This window comes from Cyphomyrmex costatus, unplaced genomic scaffold (genome assembly GCF_001594065.2).
Source record: "Cyphomyrmex costatus isolate MS0001 unplaced genomic scaffold, Ccosl1.0 scaffold49, whole genome shotgun sequence".
Taxonomy (NCBI): Eukaryota; Metazoa; Arthropoda; class Insecta; order Hymenoptera; family Formicidae; genus Cyphomyrmex; species Cyphomyrmex costatus.
Window position 1 is genome coordinate 17,086 of NW_017279182.1, and position 20,875 is coordinate 37,960.

At 35.5% G+C, this 20,875-nt stretch overlaps 1 protein-coding gene across 2 annotated transcripts; it reads right to left on the reverse strand.

The window, feature by feature from the left end:
- Window positions 1-15,338: 15,338 nt before the first annotated feature.
- On the reverse strand, window positions 15,339-20,391 carry schlank (ceramide synthase schlank). Of its 2 annotated transcripts, none has more exons than XM_018545240.1 (9): window positions 20,076-20,391; window positions 19,671-19,973; window positions 19,085-19,281; window positions 17,534-17,651; window positions 16,561-16,673; window positions 16,140-16,470; window positions 15,952-16,070; window positions 15,728-15,872; window positions 15,339-15,619 (listed from the first exon to the last, which is right to left on the reverse strand). In XM_018545240.1, exons 3-9 carry the CDS (start codon window positions 19,261-19,263, stop codon window positions 15,497-15,499), a joined length of 1,128 nt encoding a protein of 375 aa, XP_018400742.1. In that variant the 5' UTR covers window positions 19,264-19,281; window positions 19,671-19,973; window positions 20,076-20,391; the 3' UTR covers window positions 15,339-15,496. The 2 variants fall into 2 exon arrangements, with proteins under 2 accessions (XP_018400742.1, XP_018400743.1); XM_018545241.1 differs by having other exon boundaries at window positions 19,671-20,008.
- Window positions 20,392-20,875: the final 484 nt, after the last annotated feature.

Sequence of the window (20,875 nt, forward strand, 5' to 3'; positions counted from 1 at the left end):
CTTGCCGCGCGGCGGAAGTTGCCTCGATAGCCAATCAGCGTCTCGCCGGCAAGATATTGATTGGTTATCGTGCCAACTTCCGCCGCGCGGCAAGCGTTTCCGCGTTCTGTCTGCGGGAGCCAATAGTCAGTTCTTATATTCAAGACCGTCTTAAGTTCAGTCTTGAGGAGTTACGAACCAATCAGAGGGCCGCTTTAGCATCTTAAGACATTACTTAAGACAGTCTTGAAATAAGAACCGACTATGAATACCGGCCTTAATGAACGAGATTTTACATATTAAATTCAGTTCAACGCATGCGTGACGCATGCCCACAGAGAACGATTAGGAATTTATACCTTTCTCTCTCGCACAGATCTTGGACACACTTTTGGCCTATAGGCGGCATAGGCAATCCTCCTCCAGTATATATGCTCTAAGGCCGATATTTCATGTGTCGTACGACAAGGCTTTTCAAGCACGTTGATTGGTTATAGGACAGAGAGATCCGAGAATCTCTCTGTTTTACAGCCAATAAACAGGCTTGAAAAACCTTGTCGTACGACACATGAAATATCGGCCTAAGGCTGGAGTCACATTGAGCGGAAATTACAGCGGAATGGAATAGTGAAACCAATCAGAACTCTACAATCATTCCACTGCTTTACTTTTTGCGATTGTGATTAGTCTCGCTGTTCCGTTCCACTGTAGATTTCCGCTCAATGTGACTCCAGCCTTAAGGTGCTTTTTCATGCGCAGCACGCTGCAGCAGCAATTCGTTACTATTGGTTAAGAATTTTATGTAAGCTAGATGACGTACTTCCGGCGCAAATACATTTTGCCGCAGTTCGTTGAAGTTGAACCAAACGAACAGCAAGCAGCAAACGGCAAAATTGAGAAAGCGTACAATATGTCCGTCGTTTCATTATAAAAATATTATTTATTGCAATAAATATTAGGAAAATTAACGAAGAATGGCTTTGGATAAGGGACGAATGGTTGTAAATTAGATTATTTTATACTTTACACTTTACTTTTTCAAATTTGTGGTAAAGTATAAAATGATCTAATTTACAAACATTCGTACTTTATCCAAAGCCATTCTTCGTTAATTTTCCTAATATTTATTGCAATAAATAATATTGCCTCGATTTTGCCGCTTGCTGTTCGTTCGGTTCAACTTCAACGAACTGCGGCAAAATGTATTTTGCGCCGGAAGTGTGTCATCTAGCTTACATAAAATTCTTAACCTATTGGTAACGAATTGCTGCTGCAGCGTGCTGCGCATGAAAAAGCACCTTTACTGGCGAGAATGGGAACACTTCTCCAGTCAGTAAGATGACGTCACTCTAGTAATATTATTTTACTGACTGGCAAAGGGACTATGGGAAGACAGCCCCTGTGGAAGTTTGCGCTTGCGTACATCGGTTATAACCAAGAAGTTCTTGTTCTTAAGGTACTTTTTCATGCGCAGCACGCTGCAGCAGCAATACGTTACTATTGGTTAAGAATTTTATGTAAGCTAGATGACGCACTTCCGGCGCAAAATACATTTTGCCGCAGTTCGTTGAAGTTGAACCGAACGAACAGCAAGCAGCAAGCGGCAAAATCGAGAAAGCGTACAATATGTCCGTCGTTTCATTATGAAAATATTATTTATTGCAATAAATATTAGGAAAATAAACGAAAAATGGCTTCGGATAAGGTACGGATACATGTTTGTAAATTAGATCATTTTATACTTTACCACAAATTTGAAAAAGTAAAGTGTAAAGTATAAAATAATCTAATTTACAAACATTCGTACCTTATCCGAAGCCATTCTTCGTTTATTTTCCTAATATTTATTGCAATAAATAATATTGCCTCGATTTTGCCGCTTGCTGCTTGCTGTTCGTTCGGTTCAACTTCAACGAACTGCGGCAAAATGTATTTTGCGCCGGAAGTGCGTTATCTAGCTTACATAAAATTCTTAACCAATAGTAACGAATTGCTGCTGCAGCGTGCTGCGCATGAAAAAGTACCTTAAGAAGTGACGTCAGGATTTGTTGCGTTTCTATGCGTTCCTACGCTTTCTACAGTTTTCGTTTCATATTACAGTTTCATTTCATATTTTCGTCATCAGTGATCTTCATTGAATAGGTAAGTAAATAATATGGTAATTATATAGAATACGGGCCTCACCTCCGATTTTGATCTAATTAGACTCATTCGACGCGTTTTCACTCAAAATGAAAGAATCCGGAAGAAATTTGTGGCGCTCGACCTCGTGAACCGAGATATTAAGCGTTAAAGTTCGAGATTTTAGAGGTTAAGATATCTGTCACTGCTTTAAAAATAACAAATTACTGCTTTAGAAACACAAAAACACTGTTTTAAAAATACAAATTCACTGCTTTAAAAAACAATTCAATTTAAAACAATAGTGGAGCCCCCCCGCAGGGGGGGCAGAACCAACTGCATCCACGCATACACTTTTAACGTAGAAGTAATATGCGTGGCGTGGATACAGTATGTTCCGCTCCCTCAGTCCCTCTATGATTGTACTGTTGCTGTAAAAACAACAATTCGCTGCTTTAAAAACAATAGTGGAATCTCCCCGCAGGAGGGGCGGAACTTATTGCATCCACGCATGTTATATCTACGTTGTAAAAGTGTATGCGTGGATACAGTGGATTCTGCCTCCCCTGCGGGGGGACTCCACTATTGTTTTAAAGCAGTGAATTGTTTTTTAAAGCAGCGAATTTGTTATTTTTAAAGCAATGACAGATATCTTAACCTCTAAAATCTCGAACTTTAACGCTTAATATTTCGGTTCACGAGGTCAAGCGCCACAAATTTCTTCCGGATTCTTTCACTTTGAGTGAAAACGCGTCGAATGAGCCTAATTAAATCAAAATCGGAGGTGAGGCCCGTATTCTATATAATTACCAATAATATATATTCCATGTAGCAATGTTTACTTGCAACTCTGTAATATTTCGGTACCGGAACGAAATCGTTGTCTAACCTCTTTAGTCGCCGGGATCAATTATTTTAAGACATGGGTACCGAAATATTACAGAGTTGCAAGTAAACATTGCTACATGGAATATATATTATTTACTTACCTATTCAATGAAGATCACTGATGACGAAAATATGAAATGAAACTGTAATATGAAACGAAAACTGTAGAAAGCGTAGGGCATAGAAACGCAACAAATCCTGACGTCACTTTTTACTGGCGAGAATGGGAACACTTCTCCAGTCAGTAAGATGACGTCACCCTAGTAATATTATTTTACTGACTGGCAAAGGGACTATGGAAAAACAGCCACAATGTGCAATGCCACTGCGCATTATGTGAATAACCGCGGACATTTTTTGACCTACCCCCACCACGCTAGTTGACTCTCCTGGTTCTAATCTTCTTACCATTACCTAAGTTTTAAGTATTAAGTCATAAGAAATTGACCACTCACAGTTGATTATTTTTCTTACATTCGATTGTGATTGGTAAATTTCTTATGATTTAACACTTAAAACTTAAATAATGGCTTATAGCGTTTTCGATTAACCGACTCGACCCGACTCCGGGTCGGGTTGACTTCGATCACAAGTTCGATTTGAGACTCAATACCTGCATTGACCTGCACAGTGTCATGACGGAAGAATTGTCTTCTATAACCTTAATAATAATACCTCCGAAATAATCAGAAATTGTTTATCTTACCTACTTTAAATGATATGTACCATTTATCGACTCGCACAATTTTAATAAGATAAACAATTTCTGATTATTTCTGAGGTATTATTATTGAGGTTATAGAAGACAACTCTTCCGCCATGACACTGTGCAGGTCAATGCAAGTAATCTGAGTCTCAAATCGAATTTGTGATCGAAGTCAACCCGACCCGGAGTCGGGTCGAGTTGGTTAATCGAAAACGCTATTATTGTAGAAGGCCCATTAAGTGTTGTTTTAAGATGCTAAAGCGGCCCTCTGATTGGTTCGTAACTCCTCAAGAATGAACTTAAGACGGTCTTGAATATAAGAACTGACTATGAATACCGGCCCGAGTAGAGAACCTCTAGTAGAGAGAATCGCCAACTTGGTCACGTGACCAATTACGTGATTGGCTGGAGGAAATGAGCAGATTTGGGCATCTTGACACCAATGCATTACGTCAGAACTCATGGCGGCCCCATCATTCGCGATGAAATATTTATGTCTCGATTAAATGGTCCGGGGTCCGGGAACGCCGTCGGGGTACACGAACACGAAGACTGCCACTGCTGGGGTCAGTCTGCCACTCTCTAAATCTCTTCGTATAAGATTAGTGATCGTTGATCGACTCTAAACACAAACTTCAATACCTAAATGTACATCTCTTATGTAATAAAAGTTTACTTATGATTTTTGCCAATAAACACTTCAATATTTCGTCAAATTTATAACAAATTTAAATAATATTAAAACATAATTACTAACACGATCAACTAGAGTCGATCAACGATCGAGTTGATCACTAACCTTATACAAGATTTAGAACGTGGCAGACTGATCCCAGCAGTGGCAGCTCTTCGTTTTCGTGTACCCCGACGGCGTTCCCGGACCTCGGACCATTTAATCGGGACGTAAATATTTCATCGCGAACGATGAGGCCGCCATGTGTTCTGACGTCATGCATTGGTGTCGAAATGCCCAAATCTACTCATTTCCTCCAGCCAATCACGTAATTGGTCACGTGACCAAGTTGGCGATTCTCTCTACTAGAGATTCTCTAGGCCCGAGCATTCTGTTCTTAGCTTGAAGCCGGAAGTTGGCAGTTTAACTATACCCGTTGCATCTCTTTCTACCTTCGGCGTGTTCAGATCATGGACATAGAAATATAGGGACAGAGCATAACGTTGCGGGGGGGAAGCCACTGCGGGACGGTGCGACGAGGTAATACATGCCTAAGTCTGGCTGTTATTGTACGCATGCGCAAATGACAAGTGTGATATATGAGCATGCAACTCTAACCTCTAACTGGATTCAAGTCTCAGCACCGGTGAAGTCTTGACATTTTTTCTCGGCTTAGCTCTCACATAATATCTTGAAATTAAAATGGTCCAATGTTGTGTACCGAATTGTAGAAATAGATCCGACATTCAAAATTGGAAATGGACAAGCAGTGTGAACAAAAATCGTAAAATTACATTGTAATTTATGTATTTATGTATTTTTTTTATTATACTCTGTTCTCTGTTCCTTTTATTCTGCATAGCTTTTAAGTATTTTAATACGTATATTGCCTCGGATTATTATTATTATTAATTTATTTTAATACTTTTTTTTTATAAATGTTACTCTCGAGAAGAGCACAACAAATTTCGGTTTCACATTTTCAAGCAATATTACATGTTATGGAAAAATTTAATTCTATAATTTTTATTCTACGTAGTATTATATAATCCATCTATATAAATCTAAAATCCTAATTTGTATTTTTTTTTATCTACACTAAGAAACAAATTTGTGGTGTTAAATTTTAATAAATATTTCGTTGAAGTGTCCTAATGGAATATTTACTTATGGTAAATAAATATTTAGATAAATGAAAAAAATGATAGTTGATTCAAACTAATGATTCTTAGATCTAATAAATACATTTATTAAATGTTTCGCTAGAACTATTCAAAGAAATATTTATTAAAATTTAGTAAATTTTTTCATAATGAATAAAAGTACCAAATAAATAGTAATTGTTTAATATTGAATATGCGTACATATTTTTATTTTTCTCATTAGAACTTCTATATAATTCCTTCTCAGATTTCTAATTATTGTTTTATTTTGTTAATCTTATTGGTAATGGGTTACAATTAATTTTTTAACAACGAATTTTTATCATTTTGTTTCGATCATTTATTTGCAATTGGCCGCAAAGTCGATGTTACACGATACTGAGCATGCGCATAGCTGTAGCCAATAAAATTTAGGCATGTACTCCCCCCGCATTTCAGAATAACCCCCCTCGCCTATCTTCGGAGCTAATGCTCTGTCCCTATATTTCTATGTCCATGGTTCAGATTCCCACCCGAGTGCTCCCTGGGTGTCATGTCATCCTTGTTTAACATTTGGCAAACAATAAGGATAGAAGGATACCTGAGTGGTATACCCTTGAGAGAGAAAGAGAAGCGCTCTTGACAGTCGCAAGTGTAAATAAACAGGTCAGAAAGTGCAATCATAAACATATGAGGTAAAATTATTTTATTTTGAAATAATGTTGAAAATATATCAAATTTATTCAAATAATTATTATACAAACCTAATTATATTTAACTAATGATAGTAAAATTTATATTACTATAATCGAGTGATACATATATCTCAACCATATTTTATTATTCGAATTTTGAGGTTCAGAATCATTTTGTGATTGTCTAATAGTTCTTCCTTTAATAAGTGCCTTGAGTCTACAATTAATGGTGTCAAAAATAAATTTTAGAGGGTAGTCATTATCTAAAAACGTCCTAATGATAAAAAGTAAGTTCTTGACATAAAACTTTGGGTGCGATAATAGAAAAGCTCTGTCTACCATGCATATAAGCACCCCCTTTCTTCTGATGCAACGGGTAATTAGACAAAAAATTGAGATACCTTCCGGAAAAAGTTGATTTGTAAAACCAATCAAACTCTATTTTACCTTTATTGTTAATAATAGCTATATATATATGTTTAAAAAATTTAATTTATTTCCTCCCCCCAATCTCAATGGTAAACTGGATTCAAGGGTGAAAAGTATTAAAAATTTGTTAAATGTTATCAATCAAATTAATCGGAGCGGCTAATGCTACATCGTCAACATATCTAAAAAAGAAAGGTAACTCAATTCCCAGCCTCTCCAACGCCAATTTTCAAGTTTTTGCATAACAAGATCAGTTATTTTGTAATCATGTTACAATTATTATAATCAGAAATTTTCTGTGATTACTCAGATTACTTGTAATTGCTGAACTTTGATACAAATTGAAAGTATTAAGATGCTTTTTCATGTGCAGCACGCTGCAGCAGCAATTCGTTACTATTGGTTAAGAATTTTATGTAAGCTAGATGACGCACTTCCGGCGCAAAATACATTTTGCCGCAGTTCGTTGAAGTTGAACCGAACGAACAGCAAGCAGCAAGCGGCAAAATCGAGGCAATATTATTTATTGCAATAAATATTAGGAAAATTAACGAAGAATGGTTTCGGATAAGGTACAAATGTTTGTAAATTAGATCATTTTATACTTTACACTTTACTCTTTCAAATTTGTGGTAAAGTATAAAATGATCTAATTTACAAACATGTATCCGTACCTTATCCGAAGCCATTTTTCGTTTATTTTCCTAATATTTATTGCAATAAATAATATTTTCATAATGAAACGACGGACATATTGTACGCTTTCTCGATTTTGCCGCTTGCTGCTTGCTGTTCGTTCGGTTCAACTTCAACGAACTGCGGCAAAATGTATTTGCGCCGGAAGTACGTCATCTAGCTTACATAAAATTCTTAACCAATAGTAACGAATTGCTGCTGCAGCGTGCTGCGCATGAAAAAGCATCTTTAAACTATGTTCAGCAAAAACAAAATATTTTTATTGCATATCTTTGTTATCCTCTTCCAATCGAGTGTGAACCATTTGTACAATATCTAGAAGTGTCTGCATTCGTTTCCTGTATGGCATTCGGCGTAATTGCAGCCCTGTTGCGTGCAACATAGAATCAATTTCATCCAATGGCGGCAGGGGAGGTAAAACAATATTTGCTTCCTCTCTACATACCGCATCCGCAATTCTATTTATTGCACTTACGGCTTCTTTAATGTCTGTAGCTGTATTTTTGCGGGACTTTCTCTTTCGTGTGTTTGCTGAAACTATCACGATATTAAATTACTAATCAACTTAATATAATAATGTATATGACTACAGGCATCTTAAACGCTTTAAATTCTTTACATGGTCTAATGAAGAAAAGGGGTGAAATTGTCTGACAAGGAATAACCGAAAAATCATTTTGGTTTACGTTTAAGATGCCTATATAGGCACCAAAATTATTGTATTAAATTGATTAGCAATTTAATATCGTGGTAGTATTTTAATTTAGTACAATAAAACCACACACAAGTAATAAATTTGGCATGAAGATCTAGCTAGATCAAGTATTGACTTTATTATATATCGAGTTGTGTTTTAATACAGAAAACCGGCTGGTAGGGATTGAATTTAACAGTAAAGGTACTTTTTCATGCGCAGCACGCTGCAGCAGCAATTCGTTACTATTGGTTAAGAATTTTATGTAAGCTAGATGACGCACTTCCGGCGCAAAATACATTTTGCCGCAGTTCGTTGAAGTTGAACCAAACGAACAGCAAGCAGCAAGCGGCAAAATCGAGAAAGCGTACAATATGTCCGTCGTTTCATTATGAAAATATTATTTATTGCAATAAATATTAGGAAAATAAACGAAAAATGGCTTCGGATATGGTACGGATACATGTTTGTAAATTAGATCATTTTATACTTTACCACAAATTTGAAAAAGTAAAGTGTAAAGTATAAAATAATCTAATTTACAAACATTCGTACCTTATCCGAAGCCATTCTTCGTTAATTTTCCTAATATTTATTGCAATAAATAATATTGCCTCGATTTTGCCGTTTGCTGCTTGCTGTTCGTTCGGTTCAACTTCAACGAACTGCGGCAAAATGTATTTTGCGCCGGAAGTGCGTCATCTAGCTTACATAAAATTCTTAACCAATAGTAACGAATTGCTGCTGCAGCGTGCTGCGCATGAAAAAGTACCTTTAGAGTTCAAACATTACTGTTTAGAACGAAAAGTGAAACATAACTTTTTAACTTATTTTTCCAAGTACCTACTATGATAATTTGATTCGCGAATTTTGGGTCACCCTGTATCATGATGTAATCATGCCTGTATATTGCATACCTGACATGGGGTAAAAATAATTTCTATCAACATATATTTTATTATAGCCTTGGATGCACGGATGATTTTCAATCTCTTCGCAAACTGTTTTACATATTCCGCAGGTGTTCACAATGCGAATTTGCTAATGAGTGGAAAAAATATTATGTATCATCAATTATCCCATACTTTTTCATTAAAGCATATTTAGAGGTTAGTTTAATACCAATATAATTTTAATTAATATTTACCTCTTGTGAGTGGGAATTCATTTTTCTTTTAGTAATTATACAGAATCACTGCCTCACCTCAAAAATCGATAAAATTAGGCTTATTCGACGCGTTTTTGCATGAAACGAAAGAATCTGGCAGAAAAAAGTGTTGCTCTGCCCTATGAACCGAGATATTTAGCTTTAAAGTTGACGACTATTCAGGTTAGGAAATCTGTCTTTCCGACTCAACGACATATATACATAGACCGAGCATTTGGGTATCGACACAGTATATACAGTAGCGCAACTCTCTGTCGGCATCTTTGATGTAAGTGTTGCCTAAAGCCGGTTCTACATTAGTTGCAAGCTGATCGCAAGTTTGTTGCGACAGCCAATCTGAAGCGTTGATTTCAAAATGCAAGCTTGAGATTGGCTGTCGCAACGAACTTGCGATCGGCTTGCAACTAATGTAGAACCAGCTTAAAATGCAGTGCGCATGCGCGAAATATGGCAGTTACTAGACTATGCCTTTCTCTTTTCATCCTTTTTTCGCTCTGTCAAAACGCACTAACACATATATGTAGTAACGCACTCTCCAGATTTTATGTTGGTCGAAATATAGTGCGCATGCGCTAAATAAATAGGTTTGACAGAGCAAAAAAAGGATGAAAAGAGAAAGGCATAGTCTAGTAACTGCCATATTTCGCGCATGCGCACTCCATTTTAGGCAACATAAAATCGGGAGAATTGCGCTACCACAGTATAACTGTGGTATCGGTCATGAAACTTTTTCCCTAGGATGAAAAGTGAAAAGTGAAAAATTTCTCCATTAACTTCAATGGTAAAAATTTTCACTTTTCACTTTCCATCCTAGGAAAGAAGTTTCATGATCGATACCCTGTTCTTAGCTTGAAGCCGGAAGTTGGCAGTTTAACTAGACCTCTAGTGGCTCTAGTAGAGAGAATCGCCAACTTGGTCACGTGACCAATTACGTGATTGGCTGGAGGAAATGAGCAGATTTGGGCATTTCGACACCAATGCATGACGTCAGAACACATGGCGGCCTCATCGTTCGCGATGAAATATTTACGTCTCGATTAAATGGTCCGGGAACGCCGTCGGGGTACACGAAAACGAAGAGCTGCCACTGCTGGGGTCAGTCTGCCACGTTCTAAATCTCGTCGTATAAGGATAGTGATCAACTCGATCGTTGATCGACTCTAGTTGATCGTGTTAGTAATTATGTTTTAATATTATTTAAATTTGTTATAAATTTGACGAAATATTGAAGTGTTTATTGGTAAAAATCATAAGTAAACTTTTATTATATAAGAGATGTACATTTAGGTATTGAAGTTTGTGTTTAGAGTCGATCAACGATCACTAATCTTATACGAAGAGATTTAGAGAGTGGCAGACTGACCCCAGCAGTGGCAGTCTTCGTGTTCGTGTACCCCGACGGCGTTCCCGGACCCCGGACCATTTAATCGAGACATAAATATTTCATCGCGAATGATGGGGCCGCCATGTGTTCTGACGTAAGGGTCTGCGCACAATAGGAGAAATATTAGGAACAGATATTAAATATAAGAATTTTAACCTATCAGAATTGTGTACTGTGGAATGTGCGCTTTCTGACAGGTTAAAATTCTTATATTTAATATCTGTTCCTAATATTTCTCCTATTGTGCGTAGACCCTAATGCATTGGTGTCAAGATGCCCAAATCTGCTCATTTCCTCCAGCCAATCACGTAATTGGTCACGTGACCAAGTTGGCGATTCTCTCTACTAGAGGTTCTCTAACTAGACCCGTTGCATCTCTTTCTATCTTGAGAGAGAAAGAGAAGCGCTCTTGACAGTCGCAAGTGTAAATAAACAGATCTGAAAGTGCGTGTAGGATTCACACTGCATCCGATGTGCGTCGTACGACGACTCTGCAACCAATCAGAAAAATCGTATTGTCGATGCGAAGCAAAATCTTGTTTTCTGATTGGTTGCAGATTCGTCATACGACGAAAATCGGATGCAGTGTGAATCCAGCATAAACATATGAGATAAAATTATTTTATTTTAAAATAATGTTGAAAATATATCAAATTTATTCAAATAATTATTATACAAACCTAATTATATTTAACTAATAATAGTAAAATTTATATTAATATAATCGAGTGATACATTTATCTCAACCTAACCTAACCAATTAATTTGGTATTCATTATTTCGGCAACTCTGAATAGTCTGAGGCTGGAGTCCCATGATACGGAAATTACACCGGAACGGAACAGTGAGACCAATCACAATCGCAGAAAGGAAAGTAGAATAATGATTGCAAAGATCTGATTGGTCTCACTGTTCCGTTCCGGTGTATAATTTCCGTATCATGAGACTCCAGCCCACAGATGTCTATACTATACTAGATCGCTAACTTCGTCAAAAACAGTTGAAAAGACTGAGGTCGGCCGGATCTCCGATTTCGGCCATGATGGGAACAAAAAGATGGCGAGGTACGTGTGTAGTAGTGCGTATATGAGTATCCTGCGTGTGTTTTAGTGCGTATGTGTGACATCAGCCGGCAGCCACACGTGTCAGAAGTAGGAGCTTCCAGAAATACCGACGGCACAGCCAAATTTTTTAAACGCACATCACTTGCGCCATGGTATAAAGACAAGGGTATGCTCACGCGCATGATAGTTCCAGACAACCAATCAGAAATGTCACTCAGTGTACGTCACATTAAACGGCAAATTCAAAATGCATTTGCTTAGTACTTCTACATACAGTATTGAATTACGGTATTTTCTAATAAGATTGACTTTAAAAACGTGATTTCTCACCGCTAAATTCAAATAATTTATTCTAATACGTATCACAAATAATTTCAAAAAATAAAAAAGAAATCATCTTCCATTATATAAATTGTGAAATAATTTATATAAAGGAAGGTGATTTTACACTTTTAGTTACAATTAATACTTTTCTTGAAAAGCAATTCACATTATTTATTGTAGAAATACGCAATTAGCAAAAAACTTTCATTGTGCTCTCTTTACAAAAAAAATATATACATATAATAATCATTTAAGATTCTTTTGTAACTTATTTTTGAGGAATGGACGATGAAATGAATAAAAAAACAATTGCAGGTATATGTGTATATATAATAACTAATATGTAATATAATAAGTATAACGTGTATATATAATACAAGTAATGACTATATTTATTAAGAAATTTTGATAATCATTACATTTGAAGAAGGCTCAATCAAGGAGCCGAAACATGTCATGTATGCATACGAAATTTAATTAAATTCAAAATTTTTATATACAGGAAAATTTAATTTGTAATGTTTCGTTGACTCTCAGAGTTGCCCTTATTATTATCCTCTATTGTTTCAGCATAAATAAATACATAAATAAATAAGGTGGAATTGTACAATAGTATTAATCGATGAAATTGTCAGTGCTCTTGGTGAAAATTTTTCATATAATTTAAAAATATTTTTAATAAAGAATTTAAAATCTAGATTTGTTTATACGAATGTTTATACGAATTCACATATAATAAAAAATTATAAGAAAAAGTGTATTCTTTCTCAATACTTCTGAAAGCGTTTTAATTCATGTAAAAATTCTGACAAATTTTCACCAAGAGTTTCGTGATATTTTTGTTTGATTGTAAAAAGTTAACCTAACCAGATTAGTTATTTACATTTACACTATCAATTTGTTTATGCGTTAATATGCAATATTTCAACCTTACCATGCGTTAAATTTACATTTTCCTCGCACACTTCGATCCATTTTGCAGCAATTTCAGGGTCTTTAGGAAACCTGAAATATTTTATTTCCTCTCCTTTCATTCTTACCGTTTTTCGATAATAATTATTGCAGACTTTTACTGCACAAACAGCCATTATTTTTAATAAAAACTCTTGCTTACTTTACCGCTTTAACGAATATCATAAATACAGCAGTCCATATTTCATTGGCACTCAGAGTCCGAAAGCTTCCGAAAGCATCCGAAAGTAGCCGAATGTGACGTAAACTGAGTGATGCGCAAAGGCTTTCTAAATTCGTCCACCGGATGAGCATACCTTGTGTTTATACCATGGTATAAAGACAAGGGTATGCTCGTTCTGTGTCAGACCACTGCGCATTCCCACCACTTTTTGTTCTTGCTTACGTCATACTCGTGTAAAGTAAATGTAGAGGAAGCTCGTGTGACGTAAGCAAGAACAAATTCCCTGGATTGTCCCTATCTGAAATATGCGCAAGAGCATACCCTTGTATTTATACCATGGTTTATACCATGACTTGCGCCTGGTCTTTCCAAAAAATCTGTATGTACAAAATGGGCACTACTAGAGACTCTCTAGTAGAGAGAATCGCCAACTTGGTCAATTACGTGATTGGCTGGAGGAAATGAGCAGATTTGGGCATCTCGACACCAATGCCATAGGATTGTTCTATCTCTTTTCTATCAATGTTCCGTTACTGTTTCGTTCCGTTATTTCTGACTCCATGTGACTGCACCCTTACGCTATTCCGCTGCATGGGTTTGCACCCTAAAGCGGGGAGCACAGACTTTTGCATAACGCATAAAGCATGTGCATAAGGAATTTCATTGGCCCATTTTCTTATGCATGAGTCAATGGACCAATCAGATTCTTTATGTATATGGTTTATGCGTTATGCAAAAGTCTGTGCTCCCCGCTTAAGGGTGCCGTCCCATTAAGCACGGATCAGAATGACGGTCGGGTATCTCACTAGAATTGAGCATTCCGTTCCAGTTCCGTTCCGTGACAGTTTTCTCTACCCTTCCCATTTAGCAAAAACGGAACGAAATGTCGCGTCGATCGTTGGTAAATATGCTTGATTCATCGATATTTCGTTATTTTGAGCAGTTGAAGCAATAATATATATATATAATTTGTGCAATTATCTTGCTGATAATATTGTTGTGAGTTCTCTAAAATATTGAATTGTAACGGTAAAATATATTTTGTAACTAGATTCCTTTCCGTTTTTGCTGAATGGGACGGGTAGAGAAAACTGTCACGGAACGGAACTGAAACGGAATGCTCAATTCTAGTGAGATACCCGATCCGTCATTAATGGGACGGCACCCTAAATGCACGCAATATGCACGCATTTTATATAGTGAGCGTCACGTATACTATAGGGGAATGCGCGCATATGCGCTTTGCGGAAAACAGCTATTTGAAACGAGTATGGCAATATAATGAAACGTCTATAACACAGTATCTGTATATGCATTAAAAGGGAGACAAAGAGCGAAGGGCAGAAACAAGAGCATCCGAAAATCACAATAAAGAAATTTTATTGGAGATACACAAAGACAAGTACGAGTCCGGTATTACGTAAGAATAATTAATACTGACAATTCGCGAATACTCGTGTGTAAGTACACAACGTACAATTTAGATAATTTATTCATTCATATATATATACTCGTAATTTTTGCATTTGTATATATATATATATATATATATACTCGTACAAATGCAAAAATTATCCTTTTCAATGGCTCAAGCGATATATAGACATCATGGAATATATTGCGATGCGCTCAAGCTAAATGGTATCGTCGCAATTTGTGATTTATGCTCTGCCCACAGTTTCAATCTTAAATTTTGCGTCAAAAGATAGAATAAGAGAAAATCGTATATGATTAATTATAGTAAAAATTTGTCATTAATTGAATTATTTTTATATTTATTAAACACTAATACTCACAAAGTATATGAAAATAAATAAATACAGTTTTTAAAGTATTTACGCGATATTAGACTCTGAAAGACCCGACAGTGGTCAGATATCGAACGTCTTAGCGGCTTTGGTCCATTCTTATCTTAACTAAGCATTATAAATTCGTTCAAAAAAGGAAATATGCATATACCTATAATTAATTCTTAAATAAGCTGGAGTTAGATAAATTAGCGGAACAAATTGTTTATAAATTTCAATATCATTTATCCTCTCTTATTTTTTTTCTTTCATTGTTCTTTATATGTATATAATGCATTCCTATATATACATATATAAATGCAAATATATTTGAAATTTGAGATGATTACAAGTACAAATTTATGACAAAGCATTAAACTATTTTAAGAGAAACACTTATGAAAAGGAAATAGAAGAATTTTAATTTCATGAGAGATTAAATAGGTATGTTCATGTTATAACATCTTGGATTACAAGATTAAAATCGCTTTAGAGATTTCATTATACTTGTAGGAAGAAAGATTAGTCCTGGCTAAACGTCCAGATGATTTTTTTCTTTTTACCTTGAAATCAATTTTTAACATATAGTGACATATGTGGCATGTGTCTTGTTAGTGGACTTTTGGTTTCAAATTTGATTTGTTAGTATAATTTACGGTACTGTTTAAGGGAGTATTATTGATCGAAGTGTCAGATACTTCATCGCTGCTATTACTGCGAATATCACCTTCCATCTGTAATAGTTTTTCCAGAAGAAAAGATTAGCATATAGACGTGTGTTCATTAATATCAAAAAAATGTCCCAATGCACGCGACAATTTATATAAATCAGCAGCACATACCTGACCAGCATTGAAAGCACGGTATGCGATCTGAATGATTAAATAAGTCCAAATTGCATGGAGAAACAGTAGTAAAATTAATAAAGAATTAAAGATATAATACGCGAAGAACATCGGTACTATCTTAGGTGCCTCTATGGAAGTACTGTAATATATAATAGATCGGCATTAGTATCAAGTAATCTGTACATTATCAAATAATCAGTCAAAATCTAAATACGTACTTATAAATTATCCAAAATGGGTACACACCCATACGTGTTACAATCCAGAGAATTGTAAACGCAGCAAATATACAGTCACAAAGTCTTTGATAATTTGCATACTTGGTCAATTTTGCCGCCTGCGAAATAATAATGTATAAATTCAAACATACGTACAAGCATAAGTTTTCTCTTTTGAGCATTCTTACCTCCAAAAGTATATCCGCAGAATCGTGCACAAGCAAGACTAGACTACCGATCCTTGTTAGATTTCCGACCCACGAAAAACACATAAGTGCAATTGTAGCTATGTGATGAATAAACATCTGCCAAAAATCTTTTCTTTTTACATCAAAGAATTGAGAAAAGCTTAATGCCCAGTAAAACGACATTGATATCATATAATACCACCATACATCATCAGTAACGGGATGATAGGGATAATTGTAAAAACAATACTTTATGTCCCAAAGCCACAATTTATCCCACAGGACAACAAGACCATAGAAAAATGAATACGTATAATAAAAACATCTCCAACTGAAAAAAACCACACATACATGTGTACGATAATCTGTCAATGTAATATTTATGCATGATACAGAATAGTGAATTATAACGATGACTAACCAACTTTCGCAGAACTTTGTTAGAGTAGACGGCTTGTCTTGAGAACGACGCAGCCGAAGCCACCTTTCTACTTGCCTTTCAGACCAATCTAATTGTTTAGCCAATGCTAAAATCTTAAAACATAGTTATGCGTTACAAAGTGTTAATGTAGCAAACAATATATTATGTACATAAAAACATACATTAATTAGCATTATTTATAACTATTTTTAATATTCCTGATATTTTTTTTTTATATTTCTTGATACATGAATAAACAAAATTCTCTTTATATAAACATTTAAGGGTCGACAGGAGTGACGGGCCAAGTCCGAATTGACTTTGGAGACCTCACGTGGTAGGACCTTGAAACTCTGGATAATTTTTATAATGCCTTTTTTACAAGAAAATAACTCTGTACGAGCCTTCAGGAGCTTTTTCTGATTACGAATATCATAATTAAAACACGATTCATGTTATATTTTAGCCACAATTTCAGTATAAAGGTATGTATTTATAAGTGCAGAGCTAGGTCAGTTATGCTCATTTTTCTCCTCGAAGAAATAATATTTCCTTATGAAACCTGTTGGGATTTCTTTGTTATATTGCTGGGAAGGCTCGTACAGAGACAGATTTCGCAAATTGATTCTTGAAAATTTTTTTAAGTAAAATTATGTGTACACCTACTTGCACTATAGTACACTTCGGGTGAGATATCAGAACATATTTTTATGATGCCTTTTTTACAAGAAAATAGCTCTGTACAAGCCTTCAGGAGCCTTTCCTAATTACGAATATTACAATTAAAACGCGATCCATCCAATATTTTAGCCGTAATTTGGGAATAAAAAATTCATCTTCAACTAGAGGTCTCCATGGGTCTCTCCTGTCGACCCTTAATCAATATTGGTAATCAATGATCATAGATCATAGGTCATATAAATCAGTAGTTATATTGCATTAAATATTAAATTTTTTCATATTAATCACTCACCTGTTTATACTTGGTTTTTTTACTAAGATATGCTTTTTCTAATATCTCATTGGACACTGCCTTTTTGCTCCTAGTATTTTTTATAGAAAGTGATTTTCCAAAGGGAGCAAACCAATACCTGTTTACAAATTGAATAATTATGTACACATATGTTACTTGAAAGCTTCATATAAATCTTTTATCATGTAGATATTATATTTTGATGTAACCTTTTTAATAGCAATTTATATGAATCTAATTTTTTAGAAAATAAAACATCAATGAGTAAGGAAAAATGCCTTATTCGATTTGACAAGTAAACCTACTTAGGATAATAAGGTGTTACTCGATTTTAATAAAACTTTGCAAATTTGTAGAATTATGAAAAATATTTGATACATATTTTTTTTTATCAGCAAAGGTCCACTCTAAAGGGTGAAAACTATCCCTTAAAGGTAAGGGGTAGATTTAATATATTAGGTGAAATAAGTTGAAAATTTTAAAAAGTAAAATGTTTACACGTTTAATTAGCATACAAATATGCTAATTATACGTACAAACATGTTTTCATTTAAATATATAATAGTTAATTACACATATATATTCGGAAAAATGTTTTTAATAAACAAATATATTAATTATATGTATAAACGTATTCTCGATTACATGTATAACAGCAAGCCCTAATCATAATACATTTCACGATAAATATCATCATTATGCATCAATGATCGAATTGTTAAACATCCGTTACAGGATGTAGAAAAGTTCAAATTGGAAGTCTGGTTGAAGTAATATCTTTTGCGTTTTTTGCAATGTTTTAAGACGTTCATTAGCACCAATATCATTAAATTGCTAGTCAATTAAATTTGTGATATTATGATATACTAATTTCAGTTTAGAATTGCATTTTAAGAGTAAAAATAAAATCAGCGCGCCGTTTACAAAACTGAATGTATACACCAAAAAAAGAATTATGTATCAATAGCATTACTTTAATTAAAAATAATTTTGTTAATTCGATAACACTGTTAATAAAACGGATATTTACACTCTTATTTTAATAAAATTTTATTTGTTTTATTAATATTGTTATTAAATCAACTAGATTGTTTTCAATAAAAATAATGCTGTTTAAAAATTTTTTTTTTCAGCGTAATAATTTCTTATTATGTTTATCATGACGTTTAAAATATTATAATATATTAATTACATATATAATTAAAAAATATATATATATATACATTAAAATATATTAATGTATATACAAATTCACACCAAAATTATTACATATTGTTAAGCGCTAAGATCTAGCTTCGACCGAATAAGACACTTTCTTTATTCAATTGTATCGTTTCATATCAGTCTATTATTACTCATAGTCCGGGAGATTTGCCATATTTATGTTTCCTTCATATTTACCTAATAAATGACAAATTATGACGATTTCAAGTGGTAACAAATCAAGACCATTTTAGTGTCATCTCCTGGACTATCAGTGTTCATTTTAAATATTAATACTTGGAAATAGCTATAAAATTAATTTATATGAACGTAGTCTAAGAAGCTTACCTTTCAAGAGTATATCTTATTCCTAGAAGAACAATTGCCATAGGCAGCGGATATATTAAATGTTGATAATTAGCATATTTATTGTCTGCATTTGGACTGATATCCTCCCATGTAATGTTAGGAGGTAACCAAATGTGTGGTGACCAAAAGGTGGCTGATATATTTAGGAAAATATTCATTTCTCTGTGTTCTGCAAACTAAATATTCTCGATAAGAAAAAAAACGTCTATAATAAGTCGGGTTGTGAAAACTACAGCTCCACAATAATAAATAATATGCTAGTGTTTCATATTAATAATTATAGACGACTTATTAACAAATAAGAATGCTCAACGGCACAAAGAAAAAGAGAGCGAGATAAGAAATCGTGATATCAAGCTACTGAAATTAAACGACATAAATTATTTATACTGTTATTGCTGTACTAACACAAATAAATCAAGTACAAAGAAAAAAATACTTGCATATGAGTAAACATGCAACTCGAGAGAGAGAGAGGGGAGGGGAGAGAGAAAGAGAGAGGGGGGACTACATCAGATGGGTCGGTAAGAAGCACACGCGCGCGCGCACACACACACGCACTTACCCAAAGCCACAGTGGCCCCTACAGCATGTATGGCACGATGAAATGTGCCACCGGACGGATGCGAGACGAGAGTAGTGAGAAGAGAGAGAGAGAGCGCGCGTGCTCGTGTCACGACCAGTATCGTTTTGGTTGTTTTGTAGACACGCGCGTGCGCTATCGGAATTGGTTGGAATGTACTGCTCCGATTATGCTGTCTGAATGAGAAGGCTGACGATGATAAGGTGACCTCAACGTCTTACGACACTGGCAGTTAAAACCGACAAAGTCGCGTACGCATCGTAAGTGCTGGGTCTAAAAGTCTTGCTGACATTATGAATTGCTATCAGTATTACACGTCACTATCATCAAAAAGGAGTAGTAATAATTAATATAATAATCAAGATAATATGAACGAAATGAACGAACCTATTCGACTGCGTGACCATTCCTTTGATTTGATAGTTAACGTTGTAGCTACGCTTGGTCACATCACACCGCGCAATACACCGGCTATTGGCCAACACCGCCTGACACCAGTGACACCGCTAATCCCCGCCAACCACCGTCAACCCTGCCACCGGCGCCGCACGAGACGAAACACTTGTAATTAACAATTACCGTACAATTCCATAGTTGTACGGTCTGTGATATATGATACGGGTGTATTAGATGCACACGTTCGCTTCTGACCATCTGACGCGGCTGGGGATGAGGTGTGGTACGCTCCAGTACGCTCGGTGACCCGGCTCGGCAAAGATTACGGACACTTCCGATCGTGTCCGACCTCGGCACTTCGGCAGTTGCGACATAATGGCTGTTTTCCGCAAAGCGCATATGCGCGCATTCCCCTATAGTATACGTAACGCTCACTATGGCTGTCTTCCCATAGTCCCTTTGCCAGTCAGTAAAGCCTACGGCACACGGTGCTTGTTTTCCTGCTGGATTGCTAGCTGGATTAGAATCTTGCCACCGTATTGGCTGCGGTGCTGAAAGTGCCAATATCGCGGCCAATCCGATGGCAAGAATCTGATCTAGCTAGCAATCCAGCAGGAAAACAAGCACCGTGTGCCGCTGGCTTAAAATAATATTACTAGAGTGACGTCATCTTACTGACTGGAGAAGTGTTCCCATTCTAGCCAGTAAAAAGTGACGTCAGGATTTGTTGCGTTTCTATGCCCTACGCTTTCTACAGTTTTCGTTTCATATTACAGTTTCATTTCATATTT